The sequence below is a fragment of the Tinamus guttatus genome, unplaced genomic scaffold (assembly GCF_059628265.1).
Source record: "Tinamus guttatus ecotype Peru unplaced genomic scaffold, ASM5962826v1 Tinamus_guttatus_pri_ptg001602l, whole genome shotgun sequence".
Lineage (NCBI taxonomy): Eukaryota > Metazoa > Chordata > Aves > Tinamiformes > Tinamidae > Tinamus > Tinamus guttatus.
In genome coordinates this window covers 4281917-4305791 of record NW_028290136.1, presented here as the reverse complement: position 1 = coordinate 4305791, position 23875 = coordinate 4281917, and the positions used below count along the sequence as shown (strand labels likewise).

At 37.9% G+C, this 23875-nt stretch overlaps 1 protein-coding gene across 1 annotated transcript in view; it reads right to left on the bottom strand.

Moving 5' to 3' along the window:
* DSCAM (DS cell adhesion molecule) overlaps positions 1 to 23875 on the bottom strand; it is a 367604-nt gene that overhangs the window by 162708 nt on the left and 181021 nt on the right. Inside the window, exons 3-5 of the mRNA XM_088539324.1 lie at positions 8793 to 8939; positions 4996 to 5274; positions 2374 to 2649 (exon numbers count right to left, since the gene is read on the bottom strand). Coding sequence (XP_088395450.1) covers positions 2374 to 2649; positions 4996 to 5274; positions 8793 to 8939 — 702 coding nt within the window. The remainder of the gene's footprint in view (positions 1 to 2373; positions 2650 to 4995; positions 5275 to 8792; positions 8940 to 23875) is intronic.

Here is a 23875-nt window from a genome sequence, read left to right as displayed (position 1 = left end):
ACTAGACTGATTAAGTGATGCTTTCCCTTCTGCAGGTTTCTTTTTCATCTTCTAAGAAACCTGTTGCTGACCCAGGCTGAAAAAAAAGAACCCTTGAATGGATGGACCGTGGCTCTGCAATGTTAACTCCCAGGTTCTTGGAGGACATAGAATATACACAATTCATCACTGAAGACAGCGAAACCTTACCACATTCAGAATTTTATTTCTGGTACATTTCAGCTTGTTGGAAAGTTAGGGATGAATTCTGTTGGCAAAAGCCAGGCATAACTTCCCTAGGCTAATTTCACACAGCTGTGTCAATTCACTCTCATCCTGACCCGTATTACCCCTTTTAGAAAAGTATTAAATTAAGCTTTTTTCCTAAATACAGAACTGCCAGTAATGACGGTAATGTCAATTTCTTTCTGTGGTCATTTTGTACTGCAGATAAATATCCCTCTGGGATGAGAGCATTCAAACATTTTCTATTGTGATCCATGTCACAATTTGCTGAGCCTCCACCAAGCGAGCATATAAAGAGAATGCATGGAGACACAAACTTGGAGATTTTCAGCAGTGAGCAGAACTAAATAATTACCTATCCAGAGAGTTCAGTGGGGTAATGTTTAGGAATGCTGACACTCAGCTATTAGCAAGAAAATTCTTTCTGAGATCACACAGTGCCCGCTTATTCTTCTTTGAAAATTATACTTTCAAAGCTGTATCTAGAATGAATTTCAGTCTAATTGGGAGTAAAAGTGCAATAGGCCATACATCAAGAGCAGCATGCAAAACAGAGAAAGCAATCTAGCCAGAATTTTGGAAAACAATGCTGTAGGCTACTGTCTGGTTTTAAAGAACAAAGTGGCAAGTGAGCTAACTTCAGTCCTCCTACAATAAGAAACAGAAGTGCCCATAAGAAACAGAAGAAAAATGCTTTATATGACGTGGAGAAGGGCTACAGAGATCTGAAAACTCTTCTCACCTTGTGGATAGAGCCCTTTAAGGACAAGTTCTTTCAATTTCATGTAGGACAGAGGAAGTTAGGAGAGGACAAGTCCCATGCTCTGTGCTATGAATTACCTGTTCAAGGACACTACATACTCTCTCTATATGGGCAGTCGTCTATAAGTACCCACATCTTAGGGATGCTTCAGCCACGATGATCACAATTCTTACATTGCAATTTCAGGGCAGCATCACCCAGGAAAGCAAAGAAAATGGCACGATTGTATGCAAGCCCCCTCCCCACTGATGGGCTGAATCACAGCAGGGTTAAAACATTGGGCTGTAATGTTCCCTCTCCTGTTACACAAACAAAAACATAGGGCAATGTCTATCCCAGAATGCCGAATGCTGTAAGCATCCCAAGAGAGGCATTTGATTTGAATTCATATTTTTTCTTCTTTCCCAATCACCCAACGTTTCTGTCCTACTTGCTCGGTGACAAAGTTCTAAAATATTTATTTATGCATTTTCACCTTTGAATTCCCTTTATTTCCGGTGTATTAAATGTTGCCATCTGTCAGAAAACAAAACAAAAACAAAAAAGGGGCTTTTTTTTTGTCCTGAAAAGAAACTGCCACAGGACCAATATATCTGTGGGTGTGCACAGTAAGTATCTATCTCTGCCACCCCACTTCTCCTTTTTTCCTTAATTCAAGTGACAAGGTTTTTGGAGAGATGAAAGCAAACATTATTTTCCCAGCGAGACCTGGGTGTTTTTGAAATCTTTCCTGCTGTTGCTCTCTGATAACCTGCACTCTCTCGACATCATGATAGATTATCAATATGCTCTTTAGGCTTTCTTAGTCAGAGGAGATGGTTGCCGAGGTAACTAGGTCCAAGCAGGTAATCTCCTCTTTTTCTATAAAGACTCTAAAAATAGTGTCCATGCCACAACCACACTACAGCCTCATTAGCGATCTGGCTCTGTACAAACTGATAATTTTCTTCACTTGATTATAATGTGGAACAGTGTGCCAGTTACTTAACATGGTCTCCGTGCCTTCAGCCAATATATCCAACCAGAAAAGCCATGCCATGAAGGAGATATTTGGAGTTGAATAGAGACCTCTTCTCTCTCGTCCTGCTCAGAAAGCTGTATAAAAAAATCAGCACTCAATTCTCCCACCACCCCCTCCTCAAAAAAAAAGAAAAACTCAAAGGACTCGGGAGGGATATATTTTTTCAAATAATTTTATTCCCTTTCCCCTTAGCTTTTCTTCAGCACAGGAGATACAATGAACCCCACTGAAACCTCATGGGTATCTGCTTTTTTTTTATTTAGGGCCTTCTATACCTCATTTACAACAGTGACATCAAAGACGACACATATATTCTGGAACTATCCTAATACTTTATAACAACCAGAATTACCAACTGACTGACCTTCTAGTACCACCTGAACATAGTCTTGAGCAGACATCTTGTCTTTGCGCACAAAGCACTGGTAAGCACCACCATCGCTCTTGGCCATGCCATCCATAATGAGGGTCTCCCGGTTGATTCCAGTGATGCGAACGTTGTTACCAGGGTTGATGATTTCACCATTACGGTACCAGGAGAGCTCCTGGTCCTCAGTTCCCGTCACACTGCAGGACAAGGACACTTGACTACCAACACTGCTTTTTACCTTCCGTGGACTGATTGTGGCTTTTAGTGGTTCTGAAGATTTAAGAGGAAAAAGAAGGAGAGGGAAAGAAGGGAAAGTGGAGAATGTTAAGTATGGATGTACAGTTATATGTGAGTGAAAAAATAATTCTCAGCTATGGAAAATAACAAATCACACACACACAAAACAAAACAAACAAACAAACATACACAAAAAGATGACTCATTGATTTATCAAGCATTTTTCCCATCAGCATTCAGAATACAATGCTTACACCTATAGGAATAACTCTTTTATCACATGATATAATCCTAAATTATGCCTAAATGAATAGCAGCAGAAGGCCTACAAAATAAAATGCTTGATGTGCCATCAGCACTACACATGTTTTTGGAAGGTAGGACACTGCTTTCGATTAGTCTGGACCTTGGAGGTGCATTAGATGCATTCCTGAAGCTCATCTTTTGGTTCAGTTTCATCCAAAAGGAGATTAGTTCACATGTTCCAAAACCACTCCCTGATGTGAACATATGCAGTGAATGCCTATGGTCAGGAGATGTTCATCTACAGAATGTAGGATCCACCCTAAAATGTTAAAATAGATGAACCCATAGACATCAGTGGGATCTGTCTTTCTTTAACAGTTTCCCTGTGTGGGCTCACTAATTTTTTTGCCCCAACATATCAGTCAACAGTACTTTCAGTCAGCCGTAATAAACAGGATATAGCTTCCTAATAAAAAACCAAAAATTTTTAATTTAAAAAATAAAATAAATAAATAGAATGTGCATTGTGGAAAAATAGTAATAAAGTTAAATGTAAGAAAACAATCTTTATCCTGACCCCTCATAGTTACTGGCATTACTGAATGCAAACTTTCATACATGTTTTGTATATTTTGGTTTGGCTTCATTATAAACATAATGGATTACTTTGTAGGGCACATTCAGAATGGATGATGTGAGTTCAATACTGCCTTTACCAATAAGAATGAAAGGCATAATACATTTTTTTATATATATATAACCAACACTAATATCATTCCCGGTACTAAATACATTGCATTTTTTACTACTAACTTCTTACAATACCTTACATACAAACATATATGTACATCCATATACATAAAAAAAACTTCCTGAACTAACTCATTCTCTGTACTGTTTAGAATACAATCACTGGAAGAAATTTTACTGCTTTTCCACTACATGTTGCCAAAAACATTCCCACTGGGGACAGAGGCCTGGGGAGGAACATTGGTCAGTGGCTCCAGTCATTCCAGATCACATTATGTAATATACTTCCTTAAAATGTTCCAGAGTAATATTTAAAGTATGCTCAAATGCATACTATGAGTCACTAAATACTTCCAAGTTTCCTATAGAGAAGACCACAAAGGTTCAAAACTTGCAATGAGCAATTAAACAAAAAAAGCAAACCCAAGGGTACCAATAGTATCTTAGAGCCAAGATGATTCAAGAAAGTGGACCACGACTTCCACTACAAAGGACATTGAAAGTCTTTCCAACTGTTGCTTCCAGCCAATCTGATTCAGGAGAAATGTGCTGGCCAGTTGATCACTGTGTCCCTAAGTAAAACAATCCACTAGGCATCTTCAGAATGCTTTTGATATCACTATAATTATCATTACACCTTCTCTCTTCAAGTGTTGACTTTATATCATATACGGTGGGTTGAATTCAACTAATTTTCATGAATATACTAAGAAAGCAAAGCTCCTCTCCACTATACTTCAAAAATTATTGACCTAAGATCTCTGTTTTATTTCACCCAGATCTGTTGGGTGTAATTATTGGCAAAGTAATTTTTTATGGCCTGAACTGTTCAGGGCCATCTCCCTTTTGCACTGTGTTAAAGCAGTATATTAAGTATTATTTCTATTCCAATATTTTTTTGTTTTTTAACAAAAGAAGAATAACACTCTTCCAGTGCAGAGCTTCTCAGTAATAATTACCTGTGCGAGCATTTGTGAAACATTCAGAATATTCACACATGAATACTCAACTTAGCAGAGGTATGAGTATGCAATATTACTGAACAGCATGGGTCATAGCAACAAGAGTTTGGCAGCTTTATTCATGAGAACATTTGCAATTTCTTTTTAAGCAATCAGTTCAAGCTTCTAAATTACATATTCTCTATGTGATAAATTATATAGCCACATTATAAATTGCATCTATTTGCACTTCTGATCACTCAGTTGTCCAACTAGCACATCTCTGCAGAGTCTACTTTCTGATGTGGATCAACTTTGAAAAGTTTAAGCATTGCTAATGTTCAAGTAACAAAACAGAAGTTATAGCAAGCAACTTTTTTCCCCAGGTGCAAACTGCTGTGCAAGAAGCGGACCAAGAAATTAACTTAGTACAAGCACTTACGTTTTACATATAACCGCCCTATCATCTCAGCAGTGCCGTAGTTGTTCCACACCTCACAGACGTAGTTGCCAGTGTCCGAGGGACGCGTGTTCTCTATCAGCAGACCTGTAACCGTCTGCCGAAACCTGCTGTCAGGCTCCCAGGGAACATTGTCCTTCAGCCAACGATACTTTGGTGCCGGGTGCCCTGATGCTTTGCAAGGCAGCTCCACTCGCTGTCCTGCCATGGCTTTACGATGGTCAAACCCATCTAGAATAGATGGAGCTGAATTCGCTGGATCTGAAAGAGCAAATAAGGGGTTTCAATAGGAGCATTAAAATTATTTCATTCACCGAGCAATATGCCAATATTTATTCTCCTCTATTGTTTGACTTGCTCCCCAGTGCTTTATATACTACAGCTTGCTACTGTGCCCCAGCCATTAGTCTGTAATACCTCAGTAGTGGTGGCTGAGATCCAGCAGCATGAACTAACGAAATATCTCATGACTACTTGGAAACCTTCCCACTGGATTTTTTCCAGGTGGCAATCATTTCTCTGATCATTCTTCATGTCTCCCATCAGAGGGATGGGGAGCCAGAAACATGTTGCCTTTACAATTATTACTTCTGTCCCTGCATTGCTCAACTAGAATGAAGCAAACACATTCTTCATGTTTCTCAGCAGTTAGAAGGTTTTGAATTAAAGGAGTGATTTATTCCCAGAAAAGAAATGGATGGGAAGACATGGGAATCGCCCTCTGTAGACTACCCAACAGACAGGTCTTTTGAGGTGGCAAGAGCAATTTACAGCTTAATACTCCGACTTTCTGTGCTCAACTTACTGAAAAAGCAGTTTTCAACTAAACACACTTATGCAGCTGCCTGGATGCATTTGTGCATCTCAGAGAAATCTGGCAGATCACCTCCTGAGAGGTGCATGTACCTCACAAAAGATAATAAAATACTTGTGAGGCTGGGTCTTTTAGCTTGAAAATGCTTGGGGAAAGAGACTGATGTGTTCTAGTTTTGTGCAGCATGCAGTACAATGGAAACCCACCTAGTTAAGACATCTTGGAGCTACTGCATCATAAATACTAAATAATAAATCAACAAATAGTTGATAAATAAATAAATAAAATAGCAAAAAGAAGGCTTATTTCAATAGTTGCTTATATTCTTTAACCCACTTTGCTAAGATTCCTGTCTCGCAGAGAAAGTTCCCACACTGATCAACTCCTTTTACTCATGTCTAACACATTGGTCTCTTTGAGGGTATATCGACACAGCAGTTGATTAGATGTAGGTGTGATTGCAACTACTTTGACATTACCAAATGAATTTTAAACTAGTTAGCTATGTATGCTTACAAGGCATGTCTCTGCCATTAAATGAAAAGCATATTAAAATGAGCAGTCCATGCTAAATTCAAGCGATACATGTCCAGTAACTTTTGTGTCAACAGCTAAATAAATCTCTACATGCCAAATTGGAAGATGTCCACTTTTTTTTTTTTTTCTTTTTTTTCTCTCTGTAGATGCCTGCAAAGTTAAGGAAATGAAGGCACCAATACATTCTTCTTAAAGCAACTTCTTATCTCTCTCATTAGAAACATATCAGCCAGTAGCTATTCAAGATTTTGCATGAATTGATAAACTGTAATGAATATTCACCACCAAACACTTCATCCTCAGCTAAGCAGAGAATAAAAGGCAAGCAAAAAATGCATATGAAGTGTATGTAGAATATACATGGACTCTGATATAGACTATATTCATGGACTCTCATCTCAGTTCTTAAAAGACTCACTACTTTTAAATATAGAAAGATCCACTAAAGGAAAAGAAAACATGTAAGAGAAATATTTAGAGACCAACTCTGTCCATAACTACAATACTTTGGTCTGTGCTTCTGTGGAGGAAAATAAAAAAGGAAGTCCAGACATGGAACATCTTTTTAGGTAGTCCAGACAGGGCACATGAATTACAGAAGGGACCACACTTTTACTTTTCCCTGCTTTTCAGTGAAATAACTAGAAAATTTCCTGTGGTAACCAAGATACAAGCCCAATTTTATTTATATTATCACTGGCTCAGCCCTAGCATGATTTCATACGGAAAGAGACCATAAAATTGAGCCAGCTAGAAGGAGAAGAGCCTGCCTTTCCTTGTAAGACCAAAGTAGGCAGATTATTGTGCAGGAATAATATTTCTTCATCTGGCTGGAAAAAAGTAAAGACAAGAGTTTTACCCACAGGGCTCGCATATCAAAGGAAGGAGCTTCTGGATCTGACTGGTAAGTAATTCTAACCTGAACAATCACACTATTTTTAGCATTAGTATATTTAAGAACTGATTTGTGTGTTCAGAAGGCTTCAGAATTCTTCAGCAATACTCATACTGGGCAAGAAGTATGTTGCTAATGCAAACCTTTCTGCCCACTTCTCTCTTCCGTATGGCTCTCAAAGTGAGGATTGGGAATTGAGATCTAATCACTAGATTTTTCAGATAAAAAGACTGAAAAAAAATAGGATAAGGTCAAGACAAGAGGAGAATGATATCTATAACTGTTAGCTTGTAATGGTCACCATACCCTGATGAAATTTTAGGACTAAGGTTATGTGGCTACTTAGTAAAAGGGAAAAAAATTATGTAGGCTTTTCAGTGGGTAGCTGGACACGCCTTCTATAACACAAGGACACAGTACAAGAAAGCAGAAAGCCTCAGACATGCTGCTTGCTAAATCTCCTGATTTGGGAACAAATCATCAATGTAAACACACTGAAACTTAGGGTGCAGCTACAAGTGTCCAGAAAATGTGAGAGGGGAGGAGAGATGGGGAAGAGCTAATCTTATACAGGCGTGTTCAAGAGCAAGCTGAAAACCCAGGCCTAGGGTCTCTTCCTGCTTCTCACCTCCCCCACAAGATGGTGGGAAGAGAGAATTGGAGAAATTCAGTACTGTATTATAATTATGAGATGATTTGCATATAGAAAGGAAAGGGAAAATATACCCCACCTAGTTTCTGCCTTACAGTTTTCACATGTGCTGTACAAGGCCATTTGGCTCGGGACTAGTAGATCTGCCCATGGGCAGCAGTCTAATAACTCTGTTGCCTACCTGTACCCATAGCAGCTTGAGCCAGGTCACATACCCTTTTCTGTCTGGAGTGCTCTCTTGTAAGTAAGTAGGAGAAAACACTCTTTATCCTGGGGAAGGAGTGTGGTGAGTAAACAGGAAAACTAAAATGCATCTCAGCTAACTTGAGGCTTTTGCAGTAGAAGTACCTAAAGCCGAGCTAAATGCCCTGGGCTTCTGCTACAGTTAACAGAGAGCAATAAACACCATGGCACAATTCATCTCACCCCAAAGTAGGAGGCTGAAATAGGTCACAAAAACTACCCCTAAAACTGTCTGTTCCTCTCCACTGATTATACAGAAGCTAAGGTGACTGGACATTTTCTCTGTGAATGTCTACTTCTAATAAGATGAATTCTAGCCAAAGTCCTTTTACAAAGCACTCTGTACCTAATAAAATCACTGGAATAAATGCCAAAGCCAAGCCAAGCACCCTGCAGGTTCTATGGAAATATCTAATAGGAGGAGAAAAATGGGTGAAAAAATAAAAAGCAATTTAAAATGGGGACATTTTAGTTTGCAGTAGCAGCAGTTAAGCTCACAGCCGACCACTTCTGCCATTCATTTGACAGAGGAGTCGATCATTAGTGCCTATGGACACAAGAACCTGCCCCATCAGTTCTGCGCACCAAAGACAGGCATACACAGTACTTTTAGTTCAACATGAAATATAAGGAAGCACCTGATACAAAAAGTCTTGCGCTGTTGCTTTGTCGCGTTTCTCCAGTGTATCTGTGCCTTGTGATACATCGGTAGTTGTACAGTCCATCCTCATTCTGTACATCTAAAATATACAAGGCTCCCGTGGATGTGATGAGAAATCTAGGTCCTAAAAGACACAAGAAATTGCGTTGTTTTTAAATATCTGCAGGTTTTTATTGTATCCTGAAGGTTTTATTGCCAGTTTAGAAGCTGCCAGTTATGCATAGAAAGATGTTTATTTATGTGCACTTCCTGTAAATAAGATAGGGATCTATTCAGAAAATAGATTCAGAATCAGATTCAGAAGATAGGGATCTATTCAGAAAATGTGTTTAGTGAAGGAAAGGAGGATTCCATGGTTGACATTACAATCACAGATATGCAAGAGGTACTGAAATAAAACACATGATAAATTTCCAATGCAGAATTTAATCCAGTTTAATTCAACATTAGAGTGTGATATGACACTAATTCACCTGCAGAGTTCTACGTATTAGAAACCCTGTCTAGGATGACATGCATAATAAAACAGCATTAGTCAAAATGACATTCATTGCCCAGGTGCAATAAGAAAACACAGCAAAAAGGATGAAAAAAAGAAGGACTAAAGACATCAGTGAAGATGAAAGCAACTCACAAAAGTAAGAAATTTTTGTCCAAGGATATGGGTTCTATTTGCCAAAGAATACTAGAGATAAAACCCACAGACTTGCTCTGTAGACTATTTCAGGTGTGACTGCAAAAGAGTAAACAAGGACAGAAAACCTGACCTCAGTGCTGCTGGACATAATTGAGCTATGTGTAGAGACCATGAGCATCAGAAGCAGGCTCACCTCTCTCTGGCCATGTTTCCTATGTGCTAATGTACCACAATCCTCACCAGAATGGTTGGGCTCTTTGGAACTCAGTACCAAAATATTTAGTCTGCTGTGGACATTTGCAGTCTGCAGCTGGAGAAGTACAATGTAAGCAGGTGCGCTGACTCTGGGTCTAAATGAAGGGCTTAAACAAAGTTTTAATTTTAAGGTTTTCTGTTTTTTTTTTTTTTTTTTTTTTAACAAGGAAAAGCTCACTTCAGGAAGAACATGCATATCTTTTTGTGTGTATTATAAAATCACACCTGACTACCAAATTAAGGGAAAGGATATACAAAAATGAAAGCCACAAAGAGCTAATATCCAGGGATAAGAAATAAGAAATATTTCATCTTCTTCAGAGATATATCTCTGAAAGATGTCTTTCTAATTAACAATGTCTTTCTAATTAACAGTAGTCAAGGTGCTTGCTCACAAATGCATCAATGTGCAATCCAGTAGAGAAAAGAGAGAAAGGAAATGGTTTCACTATAGAGGGCAATCTTCTTTAAATCTTAGTCTAAAATAATGGAAAAAGTTTTTTAAAATGCCTTACATCACAGGACAGGACTGACACAAAGAATGCTGAATAAAGCAACCTCAGCCCACCTCCATCTTCGTTGTACGAGTACAGAATCACAAAATAATTACAGATATGACTTCTTTTGGCTGACTCTTTCTCCTCAAAATCAAGACATAAGTATGGAAGCAGAATTGGATCACAACATTGGAAAAATACAACAAACACTATGCATATCCTTCTAAAGTGCCTTTCTTTTTCCAATGATGTGGCATCACTAAGTAGTATAATAACAAAACAAATCCCGAGCACAGAGGCATGGAAGATGTTAAGCAACTGCCTGCTACCGTGCGGGACAGTGTGGCTAGTGAAAAGGAAAGGGGACTAGAACACAAGAATGTTCCCTGAAGCAGTGAGATACTATTGCAGCAACATTATATTCCAGCCTAACATATAAAGTGCATGTAGGCTAAGTGATGGGGTGTGCTGCGGATCTCATTTACACAGAGGACGTATTTGTTTCATAAGATGCTATCTTGCATCTTATATTTGAAAATGTTTAGTTGCAATGTTTGGAGGACATGATATAAATGGTTTAATAAGAATAAGCTAATTCAATAAAAATGTTTTACCCAGCAATTATTAATTTGCTAGCCCGCTCAGTAGCTTGGCTTAAGCAAACCCGCGAATGATGTCTCCTACATATATCTGGCAGCTAACAGCTACTAGCAACCACAAAGCAGAGTCAGCAAGTATTTAGGCAAACATTTGGTGTGCCCTGTGTCACAGGACTGTCCTCAACTCACAGGTGAGGGGAAGTCTACCATTTCTTAGGGAGGCAGTTTCATATTGATTCAGAAAGAAGTGGTATTTCCTGTTGGTCTGTGAATATACTTTAGAAGCTGTTTTTCACACTATAACTCCTAGCTACAGTGCCATATCCTATACTAAATATTTAGCCCTTTTTACTTTTACAGTCCTCAAATGCTCAGACACAGTCACTTGACCCATTCCACCTATCTCTTCCTCATCACTTAGGCACTCAATGTCTGTGTATCTGTTAACAAGATTTATGTACTTTCATCTCTAATTCTAGGTTAGAAAGGATATTTAGATTTTTGATGTGAAAACACCTGGGATGATGGTCTCCTGTGTCAGATGCAAATTCCATACTGAAATATCCATAAAACAAATCTTCCTTTGCGAAGAAATATGTTACACGAACTACAGGCAATTAAAGGCCACTTGTCTGCCTTAATCTGCAGGCAGCATGAAATGACAGCTTTGGGAGATGTGAATCCCATTTAAGAACTTAAGGGTTAATAATGGACATGGAGGCAAAGGCAACTTCTTCCTGCTCCTGTTTCCAGCAGGGTGAGCACTGACCCACTCTGCATTACAGCAAGGATAGCCAATTAGCCATGTGCTACTGGTCCACAGCATTGGCAAGTGGCTATCAGGGTCTCAAGGTTCCTGAGATGGATCCGTGAGCTGCATAGAGATATATACTCTGGAGCCAGACCAAGGATTGCACTAGACATTTTAAGAAATGTATGTACCCAGCAAAGGATGCAATTCTATCACCAAACCATTGCTGCGGCAGACATCAGTGCAAAGGCTCCTCAGCTGCTATCACATCGTGACCCTGGAGCACATGCGAGCATCAGAAAGTGTTAATAGGGTGACTATGACTGTTGTGGTCCCACCAGTAAATCAGCACATGCTGTGCATTTGTGTGAAGTGACTGGACACCTAAACAGCTGAGAGGCAGAAATGGTACTCACTGTACAAGGGTTCTTTTTTAGGAACTTGTAACTTTGTGAAACATACGTAACTCCATTTCTACAAAGAGTCACGCTGTTGGTGATTATTCCAATTTTCAGATCATATAAACACATCCAAAGTTTTAAAAGCAAATTCTATTTTCCCTACTTTTTAAAATATTTCACTATTTTCTGTAGGTCCTCTGAGAAGTAACTGTAATTTTGAACTATGACCCATACAGGCCAGCATTAATAATTAAATTTCTCTCTATTATTATGACAAGCATGAAGTAACTGCCACAGAAATTTAGAGATCAAATCTATAGCTTCTGTTCAAAGAGCGCTATGAAGCACTTTGAAGAAGCTCACTTCCTCGATACCCTTATTTTGTGCACTTTAATCCCAGAATATTTAGACTGGAATTAAGACTAGGGAAGTATACGGAGTGCCTACTTCCATGTGGAAGGATATGTGTAGATATGTAGGTTGTTTTAAGAGCACATAGTACTGCCTTGCATTTGGAGGCGAAGCCTTCTCCAACTCTGGCAGCAAATTTTCTCTAATACACTTGTACATCTGGGTCAAACACAGCCAGTACATTTATTAGAAGCTTTCCATTTATTAAAAGAGCTTTATGAAAACTATGCAGAGCCAAGAAATTGCTCAGTGTTATCTTGTTGTTCTGTTTTCTACAGAAGCGATGAACATACTTGAGCTATCTAACATTATTTAGATCATCTTCCTGCTGGAAATTATTCAGACAATTGTATAATAAAACCTTCACTTAACGCATTATCTAGAGACTTTTGCCTCACCCTCTTTAAAGATAACTAAAAATAAATAGTTATTGTCACACATCAGATGTTATCCCACAGCATACATTTCTCACCAACACATATTGTGCATAATTGCAGGGCTAAAGCTTTTTCTTTTCCTCTCTTCTTCTTAATATATTTTATATACTTATGTAATGCTTTAATAACCAGCTCCTCCTTATACTGTAAAAATGCTAGACAGAAAAGATGACAGAAAAATAAAAGGGGAAATGCATGTAATTTCTGTCATCTTCTAAACGGAGAGCATTTTCATTAAAACTGACAGGCTGTCAACTGTGACAAAGCCAAAGTGTTGGTGCATTCTCTGTTCTGTACTTCAGAAAGTGTTTAGAAATGTACCAGGATGGGGATCGACAAGCTTTTATTACCCTGTTGATCAAGGAGAGGGTTCTATTCTTGAGGCACATTTAATTTAATTGCTCTTACTTTACTGCAACAGAGTCTAATTTTTTTTGACTTACCTACTTAATATGCCAAATAAGGATTTTTTTTTTAAATAGAATATTCTTTCAGATAAACTGAAGCTTTTTGTTTGTTTGGCTGTTAGCAGGCTTCAAGGGAGGAAGGCAGAGAAGCCTCCTTCACAACAATTAAAAAGAACACTGTCAAAATATATTTCATAATTCCTATTTATTATTCCTCCTCAGCAGTGTTTGTATTAATCCTTTGAACAGTTGATTATAATAATTTTGGCATTTGATTTTCAGAGCTGTTGAATGTTCACTTCTTTTACTTGTTTCCTCAGGTTCAAACTTTAATGCTTGATGCCTTTGCAAATCTGGTCCAACATCTCTATTAGGTCTTTTATGAAAAAAATAAAGGGATATTACGAATCTTTGTTACTCTTTGTCTTGGTGAGGTAGCCAAGTGTAGTAATAATTATTGTTTTAACTGTTTTGCAATGGGATTTACTGAGGTACATGGATTGATGTGCAGAAGTCAGTGGAAAAACATGGGAATAGAACTCATAATTCTTTTTCCAGCTCCCTATCTGCCACTAATACATGTTTGCCTCACTCTAGACTGAAATAGATATATATCCATGGACTAGAAACAACCATTAGGGTCATTTATTCTGACCTTCCATGCTTCACCCATTAAATCCTGTGTCAAGTCCAAATCTGAAAGTTAAGCTACGGCTTTTAAAAAGACATTAGTCATGATTAAAGACTTCTTGTAGCAGGGAGTATATGATACCCATGGGTAAATTATTCCAGTGGTTAATTACTGTCTCTTTTAAAATTTAGTGCATTGTTTGTGATCTCAGTGTATCTGGGTTTGACCCCAGTTATTGAATCTTACTATGCCTGTGTTTTATTTTCTCTCTAGTCAGAAATCTGCCCATTTCAGTACTTACAGAGCATGAGGAAGTTACCTCTTAAACTATTTATCTCTTTAATAAGTTAAATTGATTGAACTTCCTAGTTCATTTACTGTGAACTATTCACACCTTGAAATATTCCTGCATTTTTGTCCAACACATTACTAGTTTTTTAAAGTTCTTTCCAAGTCTGCCTCACACTACTGCACACAATTGCTCACTTATAGTTTCAGTAATAATGAATGCAGAATGCACTCTCTTCTCTACAAAACTTCTCTCCATTTATACAGAAATTGCATAGTTCTTTTATCCACACTAGGTTGCTTTGGTTATTCACAACAGATTATGATGTCCTTTCACAGTCACAATCTTACAGAATAGATTTCCCTCATTTTCTTGATTAAATCTATTGTATTCCTTTTTTTTCCTTGACATTAGAACTGGCTGTATTAAAAACTACCTGTTAAGATTAGATACCTTTATCATATGGTCCAAATCTCCCTACATAACTCACCCAGCCATATAATGATTTACTCTTCCACCAGTATTTGAATAATTTGTGTATTTTACCAATATATGTTTCCTTATTTTTCCAATCTTCATTCATTATTTGAAACTTTTTTTTTCTTCTGAGATACTAATGATCCATTTGTTCTGAAGACATATGTATCATAGTAATAAAACTGTGAAGAGAAGTGGGGTAGAGGAAGAAGAGCTGGGCCTAATCTAGGCTTGACCAATATTAACTAAGGGCCCCAAATCCTCTAGAGGACTCCTTAGAAGCATACCCATCATTTTACTGTCTTCTGACTACTGCCCTAAATAATCCAGTGACTTCATTAAAGTTTAGCTGCACTGGCAAATCTTGTATTCATTTCTCAAAGTGGGAAGAGGTCACATTAACAATTACGAAATTGCTCTTATGTAAGGATTTAATGCCTTCCATTAGACTGTATAATATCAGAGATTAAAATAAAATTTTACAGGTCTTGGTAATAAGTTAAAATAATTCTGTTTAGGTTTCCTATGTGAAATTATTCTCATGTATAATTCATAAGAAAATGTGAACACTTTTGTGTGGAATTAGTGTAAAGTATTCTTGTATGAAAATTAGAATATTTTAAAACTGCAACATTAATTATTCTTTTATCATGCCTTTTTCCCTGAGCATGCTGTTAGTCTTAAAATAGGAGTGATGTTATTCTCAAGATGGTTTTAAAAAAATTACATTTGATTTTGACTTTGTCGTAAATGCCTCTTATGACACTATGTTATTGAATTCTAAATTGGGCTGATAGAAATTAAAAGAACAGATGGCTGTTCTAATCATCTGCCTAGTGATAATATAGAACAAATAAACTTCTATCAGCTGTACCTGTCACCTCTGCTGGACAGAAGTGCTTTTGCTAGCTAGGTTTTAGTGTGGTTTCCCTGACCTGTGTGTGCAAGGGCAGAAACCTCCCCACAGAGCCAAAGTGGAGAATAACCAATAACTTGGTTTTATTGCACTGCTACCACATCATTCTCAAAGCAAAACAATCCGCTGCTCTGGGCATGGAAAATGTGTTCAAGGCAGCCATGCTTAAACTGCGCCCTGAAGTCACAGGCCTGCAAACGCTTTTCAGACATGAACCAGCGATCAGGTGAGGAAGGAGAATGGGGGCAAGGAAGGAGAGAGGCAGCAATTCATTCTGCCAAGCTCTGCTTGTATAATTTATGCCTCCTGTGTGAGGACCTGGGGTAATCCTAACAGTAGATGATGCAGATGGTCAGAAGATGACTACGCTCCTCAGAGCAGTGTACTCTGCTCCTCTTTGGATGCGGTCAAGTTCACAGGCCCTGGTAGCAGACCCAACAGACAGTGACACTAGTTGTTCTGGCTTCTCGTATCCTCTTAGTTCTAGAGTTCATAAATTGTATCTTCAGAGTGTGCTGCTATCACCCCTTTTGCTGTCAGGGACACTGCCTGCACCTGATTTTGAGAAGAAAAGGAGCAGGAGGGAAGCCATGGCACAGCCCTGCACCCTAGAGGCAGCAAACTTCTTTAGTCAATTAAATTACTTTAAATTTAACATTTTAACTAAACTTAAATTTCCCAGCAGCTGCAGTACTCGTAAATCTGGATTTTGGTAACTGGAGAGGCTTCCATTCTGCAAAAAAAAAAAAAAATCAGTATGAAGTGTGTCAAGTGCCCCCAGAATGAGATGGGGATTTGTGAGAGCTTTAATCTTCCCAGTTTTTCCTGACATAAGGAGAAAGGCAAATAGAAATGCCATGGGAAGTGGTAGTTTGAGGCAAAGGGGCTGCTGGCACATTTGATCTTTTGTTACAGGCTCCTTGAAGCTCACAGACATGCATCTCTATCGATCAGACTGAGCTTGCAGGTCTGAAGTTTTCTTCAGTTCCCCAGCAGAGGCTTTCCTTCATTTTTTCTCTATTCCCAGAATTAAGTTTGAGAATTCACAGAACAAGACAGCATCCTCAGATGAGGTATTCTGCTTTTCTGCATGGGTGCAAAAGAGAAGATTGAGAGGGGATCTTATCAACATGTGCAAATACCTGAGGGGAGAATGGAAAGACGATGGAGCCAAACTTTTCTCTGTGGTGGCCAGTGACAGAACAAGGGGTAATCGGTACAAACTGAAACATGGGAAATTTCATCTGCATTGAGAAAATATCCCTTTACTTCTTTCCTGTTTGCGTGACAGAGCACTGGAAGAGGCTGCCCAGAGAGGCTGTGGAGTCTCCTTCTCTGGAGATCTTCCAAACCCGCCTGGATGCCACCCTGTGCCAAGTGCTCTAGGTGACCCTGCGTGTGCAGGGGGGTTGGACCAGCATTTTGAAACCTATGGCCTGTTCTTGTTCCAGTTGTAACCTAGATGCAAAGTCTATTCTCTATATATGTGATAGCTCAAAACAAAGTCAGAAGATTATTTTCTTACACCATTACCTTTTATCTTGCTTTCCCCACCACACCTCCCCACATTTTGGGCAGGTCCCTCCCAGAAAGGATCTCCATTCCAAAAGCAGCTCAGTCTACATCAGTGGACGGTGGTAAATCAGCTGCAGTCCTACTGCTATGCACTGTATGCCCTCAAGCAGAGTAGCTCAGGGCTAGTCCATACTCAAAGGTCCAGCTTCCACCATCATCATCATCTCTTTAAAAGCTTATGAGACAAACAGAGCAAGATCATTAAACATTTTCCACAGAACCCTCAAACAGTCCTTAGGTAAAAGACTTTCTGTGGAAAAATAGAAAACAACACTGAGGAAAATAGTTAGCACAAAAGTGGTAGTTTTATACCTGCATCTCATGGAATATTAGGAATCAATCAAGTATCTCTGTATCTCTCAGCAAAAATGGGCTTAGTCAAATCTCATGTTCGTCTCTCTATTCCAATATTGTTAACTGTCTCTTATGGCTGAAATTTTGGAGATCCTATAGTTTCCAGATATCCCTTAATATTTTACATGAAACATACTTATGCTAAAAACAAAACTGCATATTTTCACATCTAGAATTCTAAGACAAATAAAAAAATAAGAAAGAAAGAAAAGGTTTATAAATTAAGATGAAGGAAAAGATTGTCTATTGACTCAGTTACAACACTACCATGAGACAAGGGGCCCCATGCTGGATACACACTCAGATGGGATGAAGTCTGAACGCAGTGCTCAAGAATCCAGCAGGTTTTCAAAGCTGCTGGTGTCTGGTTTTGTGGTTTTAACTGCTTGGAGTCCAACTGTAATATAAGTTAATTCTGTGTTTCTGTAACCACAGAATAAGGAAGGACATAGAAGCATTAGTGCTATGGTGTGCACAGTTCCAAATAATTTCAGATATTGCGACAACAGGCATTCTGAAAACCAGTGCTAGACAAATTACGCTGTTCATTTTTAATGCCCCCTTCCTGTTTTTGAAGCTGCAAAAATACATTTCATGCCAACTATCAGTACCAGTTTAACTTACATTATGTATAACATACTCAAGGACAAATAAACATGGTCTTTTTTAAAGAATATATGGTTGCAGGAGCTTATTTTTGTGTACAGACTGTTATGTTAATTGTGACTATATTTTTAGGATTGGATGGTATAAACAGCACTAATCACATGGTATTTGTATTTAGTTGGCTGCCCTTTTAATTTGTTATGAATATATTAAGCATTAGTAGCTATAGTTCTCCAGCCATTGTTAACTGTCAGTACTTCAGGATATTAAATAAAACCATCATTATGTTTAATGCTGTAGTTTTAGATAATTTGGGCCCTTGCATACATTGCTGTGCAAGCTGCTTCCTATTTCTAAGAAAGCAAAGAAATTTTAGATCACTCGCTAGTTTTAGGGGCTCTGATTAAACAGGATCCAGCTTTTCCCATGAAACACTGAGCTGTCTGGAGGACTCTTTCAGGCTTTGGTTTGTGCATCCCAAGCATATACACTGAAAAACTTACGCCTTGCTCTTTACAACACCAAGGAACATAACCCATCTTTCCTTATATCAACATGTAAATTTAAACAAAAGCATGATGTTACTTATTAGGTAAAGTAAGGATCTGTATCTCCTCCGATCTGTGACCATCATCAACTGAGCACCTCAATAGCTGATAGCTTCAGGGTCTCTGTATATGCTGCATACATACTGCTATACACAATACAATCGGAATACACCACAGTCTTACATACACAGCATTACAAGTGCCAGTGGCAGCAACATTATTTTAACTAACTGCAAATAATCAATATTATGCTACATTAATTAGAGTTGCTGCAGCTCAGTGGCCCTGCATGTTTAACCACATTTGTTTGGCAGGTAACTGAGGAGGTAATGAAGCATCTCAAGTTGGAGGAGTGCTCCTGTGAGAAACTTCGAATGGTATCCATTTCCCTCGTGAAAAGCTATTAAGAGTTTCACAAGGCATCTGAGAAGGAGTTATTTTCTATCTCTCTCAGTTTGGCAAGTAAACCCATATCATCCACTGGATAAACATTATTCAAAATATGCACCACCAAAGGAAGCAACTCCTCTGGGAATTAGAGCTAAATTAAATAATTGCTTCTTGAGACTGCCAGTCCCTTGGGGACAACAGTGCAGTACTCACTGAATAATTTTTAAAAGAAGGAAAAGAGCAATTTATTATGTACCTTTCCATCTGTGTGAACAGGAAGAAAATGTTAACTCTATGACACTGCTTTTCAGCATCTTTTTAAAAAGTCAAGTATATAAAGAAAATTTCCCTAGACCATTAGCTAAATACTGCTTTTCCTCTAGATACTTCTCTTTCCACTACTCTCTTATTTTCACACTGAACATACCCAGTTACAGAATACCATGGGAACATTCTTCTCCTTTCACTAATATTTCCTTCTGCAGAGGCACAAAGCTGCATTTCATACATTTCATGTTTTTAGATTCTTTCAGCTCTGAGTACTGCTCAGATGGTTTCCGTTTTTCAGAAAGTCTCCCGCTAAGCTACTCCCATCTTTTAGGACTTGATATACATTTTCTTTGGTACGGAAAGATACAGCATCTTAATCAGATCCACATGAAACATAACATCATCATATTTGATGAAGCACTGTTTTAAGCAGAAGAGCTATACCATTGGGAGTACAAAAATAGGAATAGAAATATTTAAAGAACGGTCTGTATTGTATTCTGAAATGAAAAGATTCCTGCTGATTCTGATCCAATGAAATTATTTCATAAAGGAGTATTAGAAAAATAGTAACTAGATATTACATATGGTAAGTCACACATATATTCAACTTTGCAGGCAGAAAAGCCCCCCACAGATTTTATATTGAAATAATAGCAGACAATTTCTGTGAATTTGCTTCCAGATTGTGTTGCATCATCATATGGGGATTTATTATGCACACAGTCCTAATTTTTTGATGCTTACAAAGTTTCATAATTCTTAGAAGATTGCTATAATCAGAAATACTTTAAATCTGAATTATAGTGCTGTAAGTAGATATGTTTATCATGCCATTCATTTTCTGTATTTTGTCAAGCTAGGCTCTTTGCTGTTGAGGCTGACATCTTAGGCAAACTAACTTCTTAACAATAAAAAGAAAAACATAACACTTCAGCATGGATTAAATTCATGGTATGGTTTATGCTGAGAACCAACTCAAAGTTTATGGAGTATTTCAATGCAACTTGATTTCAAAGGTATATGTGAGATAAAACTCAGAAGGAGGTGTAGTTCTAAACCTTCTCACAAAGCTTACTTTGATTCTGTAATATTACTTTCCTTTGATTGGCAGCACAAGGAAAAATATGATTATAAGCACAACAAGCACTCCTTTAGAATAAACATAAATATTTAATGGTTCTTTATTGTCTTCATATATATTTATGAACTGCACAAAGAATCATAACTTGGAAGCCTTTCTAGATATCAGAAAGATTATGCAAATATGCCTGAACCCATCTCTAAGCTAATTTTCATCACTTCTACTTTTTAATCAGTTGGAAAATTGAAGGACAGTAAAGCTGATTGATTTGCCCTATAGCATGATTTTGACAGAGTCAGGAACCCTGTATCCAAGTACTGGGTTTTAAGCATAAAAGCATACTTCCTTGCTTCTCATTTTACATGCTGTTCCTGAAGACCTGCCAGACACTACTCAACCCTTTGTGTAGGTACACAACAAGGACACAGTTTGAATATGTGAAGCCCTATATGTGACTGAAATGTTACTACTTTTTCAATTGTCAGAGTGTTTGCAAGGACACTGGATTCTTTTTGTTTGCAAAGTTGTCCATTTTGTATCTCGAAACAAATTGTTTTGAAAACATAGCCTTTCATCGGCCTACATGCTTCAGACAAGCCCGACTTAGGCATTCTCCTGCTTTTCCTGACTTTTCCTAAACTCACAGATAATGACAAATTTCATTCTACAAGTAAGGAAAAAAAAAGTGTTTGGTTGACAATTACAGTTCTGGTTTAGGGCTGCTGTTTATTAAACGACAAAAACCAATGTAATGTGCTACATTCTATTTTTTTAAATGATGAATGCTAACAAAACAATGGTATTTAGTTCAAATTAGTACAAGCTGAGATTCTAAGTACTATATTTTGGCTCAAAGTCAAACGAAATATTTTGAACACCCTATAAAAATATGTTTTTGAAAATGCATATTATTACATTAAGAAAAAAAAAACAAAGCAGAGAGAAACTAACATGGCACACAAACAGTTTTCTTGAGCAGTCATTTTCTCTTTCCTTAACTACAGAAGTTATTAAATGCTGCGAGTAGCCTTCCTGTAGTAACATCATATGACATTAACACAAACGCTCGAATACTTCAGGCTTTTCCATAGGAAGACATGACCAATGAAGGGAGACAATACAACTTAGAGCATTCTTACCAAGATACCACCCTTACCCCTCCTTCCCCAAATCCTGCCTTGGAAGGGGTTGGGAACATGGCTACTGTTTGGGATGTTTAAAATATCCACATGTTTTTGCTTTTGGCAATTTCCTTGTTCTTACAGACTGTGTGCTTCCTCAAAAATAACACTCATGAATGAAGATCTAAGAAATTGACATTTCTTACATTTGCAGAACACCTGAGCAGCAAAGATGTTGCCTAAACAGGATTGACATAGCAGAAACGAAGAGCACATTCAGTTGCTCCAGGATGAGCAGAATGTAAACTTCATACTTTTCACTGATAATGGGAATAGCCTATTTGTAGCAGACACAGTATCTCAAACACATCCATGACCTGTCACCCAACTGCACACATGCTATTTGTTTTTAAAGGTTAGCACATGTGTATAAAATGTACTTTTAAATAGAAGAGCGCTATGAAACTTGTGAACATGCATTTTTTTCTCATTTAAACCATCAGATTGGGCCTCAAAAGGGATTTAAAGGATCTGTGACCTGTTTTTCTTTACAGGCATGGCAGTTACCCTGAAAGAACTCTGACTCTACGTATTTTAAATGCATAAGGTCTAAAAGTACTCTTTTTCAAACAAATTTATATAATGTAGGGATATTTACCTAATTTACTTTAAAGTGCTTTTCTTGTGAAAACATGCTGCAGTTTTGGGGGCTCGACATTTTATATGATCATATTAAAAATGCTAATGTCTCTTAGATAAGAACATTTAAAAATAATTGTCCCTGTTTTTCAAAATTAGGCAGCAAAATTAAAAGTAGTAAAGAAGAGAGCTCTGGACTAAAACTATTTTTGTTCTCTTTTCTTGATATTCAACTTTAATCTGAGAACACTCTTTCATGTAACCAATGGCTTAGGGATGTGAACAGACATAAATGAATCTTATAAAAAGAAAATTAATATAGCAAAATCTGACAGCTGCATGGCATTTATTCTAAGCAAACTCCGCACTGGTTCAATCTCTCGAGCAACTGCTATTTGGGTCAACATTATCACTTTCATAGTTCACAGTCTTTATCTCCCAGGAGAAAGTCAATTTTTCTTCACTAAAATTCTTTTAGGCAGAGTCCCAAGAGTTTGCATTACTGACCCTAGGATTTGCATTCAACACCATGCCCATAGATGAGACACTATTTCCCTCCCAAGAGCATTTGCATTTAAAACATATAACCTATATGCATCTCATGTAATTTGAGCCTTGTTGACTTATGTTCTCCTAGGAGCACAGGGAACATTGTATAAAGCCTAGCACCTTGTAGAGTAAAAAAAGGTGCAAGATAGGAGAAAAAAAATATAATAATGCTCTCTCCCCCTGCTCCTGATCCAAAAGTCAATACACCGTGCTTCATTTCTTTTTTTCCTTCTGACAAGAGCATGTGCCCCAGAGTCTAGTAAGGAGCAGTTCAATAATAACGATTTAAGGCTGATCTTCAATAGAGACCCAACAGCTGACAGCTTTTCTGTTCAAAACGACAAGAACACAAAGAAAGGCTTGAATAATTAATTGCAAGCGGTTGGATGGGATCTGATTGTGTGACCAACCTGTTACATTGCCTTCCTTTGACTTAATCTTTCAAAATGAGATATTAAAGCTCAAACACTCTCCATTAACGTGGCTAGCTATTCTTCTATGGCACAGTCTGCAGGAGACCCATGAGATGATAACTACCAAAGGAAAGACCTGACTTCGCTTGGGTAACTGTAACTACATAGTTAGCCACATAGGCACTGCCGTGTTTCTATAAAAACTATTTTTTAAACTCTATTATGCAGATCTACCTAAAAACAGGGATGTGGAAAGTAACATAGCAAAGGCAACAGCTGTTCCCTTATCCTCATACCTTGAAAAATGGCTGAATGAAAAGCTACCCCTCTCAATTTCTGATATTCCTTAGCTAATGCTTCGAAGAATCACTGCCTGTTTAAGTAGAAGCGAAGCTATGAGTACCTGAGCATTCATGAGCAAAGCGATGTAAGAATAACCATTCCAAGCATCTTCTGGATTCTGGATTTGCTTGCCTTAGGGTTGTAATAACCCCCCCCCAAAAAAATCACTTTCACCAGCATTGTCTTCTAGGTCAGGCATCAACAACCTTCAACTCAAGTACTGATAGCACAATAAACCTTTCTTAACCACCAGTAGCTACCCTTGGTTGTAGAAAGAGCAGCTATTCAATCATTTCTGTATCTTTCATTCCTACAGGTGTTTTCATGAGAGAAGGAGAGGACATTCTTATAGTCTGGTCAAGGTCTAAACATGTGTACTCAAATCTTCCCTTTTTTGCTCTCAAAATGTATTTGCTACCCTTAACTGGTAAATGCCTTTATCTCACAAACTGCTGCTCTTT